Below are 1,681 nucleotides of genomic sequence, written 5' to 3' on the forward strand. Positions count from 1 at the left end.
ACGTGCCGCGGTACAAGCTTGCAATCTGTGATTTGTCACATTAATCGTCATTTTGTTGCATTTAGGCTATAAGATTCTATATTCTTTCATTCCTGCTTGCGTATAATAACCGCTCCTGTATTAGAATCGGAAGTTGACATATTTCTAGACCGGTGTGCACTAATGTGTGGCCAAATACTCGATGTATTGTTTTGCAACAATGCTCGTATTTTTCTAATGTAATTCACATGCAACAAAAACTACTGCTTGCCAAATGTGTGCGCAAATAAATACGACGCCACTGCATCTTAGCGACAAAAGAATGTTGTCGACAAAGACTAATGGCAATGATACGAATGACGTTTAAGTTAATAATGAAATGGACATGGAATCATGACAGTTGTTGACATTAAATTGGGCGGGAACGGAGACCTTCCACATACAAAGATATACATAACTGTATTCTCCTTTAATTGGAGGTTTAAAAACGACGGCGTCGGCCCGTGCACTTGCTGCTTGGAGCCGGGGCAGGAGTCACATCAGGTGTGTCGCTCGAAGGGTTCTCTGGGGCAGGGTTCGACGATGGAGGGTCCGAATTTCCGTATGAAGGGGGAGTGTTCGAACCTCCAGTTGACGGAGTGTCTAATTTCATAGGGTCTGAGTCACCACCAACTTGAGGGGACTTGTTGGAGTCGGAGTCGCCATCTTCTTTGGATAAGTCTGACTCTTTCGGGTCCGAGTCGTCATCTTTCTTCGATAAATCTTCCTTCGTCGAGTCCGAGTCGCCGTCTTTTTTAGCAGCGTCATCCTTTGAAGAGTCCGAGTCTCCATCTTTTTTGGATAAATCTTCCTTTTTAGAGTCCGAGTCGCCATCTTTTTCCGATGAGTCTTCCTTCTCATAATCCGATTCACCCTCTTTTTTGGACTTGTCTTTAATCTGAGAGTCCGAGTCCGTCTTTTTGGAGCTCGGATCACCAGTTGATGGAATGTCCGACTGCTCCGCAGTGTCACCGGCCGTCTGAGTCAGGTCGTCATCAGAGTACGTTTTTTGAAGTGGTTCCGATTCCGCACCAGATTTGGTATTCTTGGAAGTACCAGCACCGCCTCCACCTGCAGGACCCGTCAGAGGGATACAATTTTTGTAGGCTTGCCACACCGTTTTGCCATCGAGCTTTTGCAACGCCAGCCAATAGAATCGAAGTAAACAACCACCTGCAGCACATGACGAGTAGTCGACGGGCTTGAAGACAGTGGTTGTCTGCTGTGTACCATCGCCGTACGCGCTTTGGCAGTCGTCATTTCTAAGAACCAACTTATCGTCAAGCCAAATTTCGCAACTACCAGCGTGAACGATACCGCGAGATAAAGTGGCCGCGCCGTTCGACGGGGGATCTACAGGCGTGCCTTTGGGGTCTGTATAACCACATTCTTCGCCAAATTCCGGGTTACCGTCAAAAAGAGAACGAAGATCCTTGAAATTGTTAGCAGGCGCTAACTCTTTGAACAATGCGAGAAGTCCATCATCGCCTTTGGCTTCATCCCAGGGCCCCTTCCAAAAAGGTGGTATCTGAACCACCCACTCGCTGGTCTCCTTGTTTTTCCATGTCGGTTTGGGGTCATTTATAAACCCGTGTGCTTTGACGTAGTTGGCGCCGGGGGCGACTACTGCAATCAGGGCGAATAAGGACGTTGAAAACACCAT

General features: G+C 47.4%; 1 protein-coding gene across 1 annotated transcript; it reads right to left on the reverse strand.

Annotated features, from left to right (window-relative positions):
- Positions 1–460: 460 nt before the first annotated feature.
- CCR75_006003 (uncharacterized protein) lies at positions 461–1,681 on the reverse strand (the record flags this gene model as incomplete). Its single annotated transcript, XM_067964077.1, has 1 exon — positions 461–1,681. The coding sequence occupies one exon, from the start codon at positions 1,679–1,681 to the stop codon at positions 461–463; it is 1,221 nt and encodes a 406-aa protein (XP_067817169.1).

The sequence above is a fragment of the Bremia lactucae genome, linkage group LG13 (assembly GCF_004359215.1).
Source record: "Bremia lactucae strain SF5 linkage group LG13, whole genome shotgun sequence".
Lineage (NCBI taxonomy): Eukaryota > Oomycota > Peronosporomycetes > Peronosporales > Peronosporaceae > Bremia > Bremia lactucae.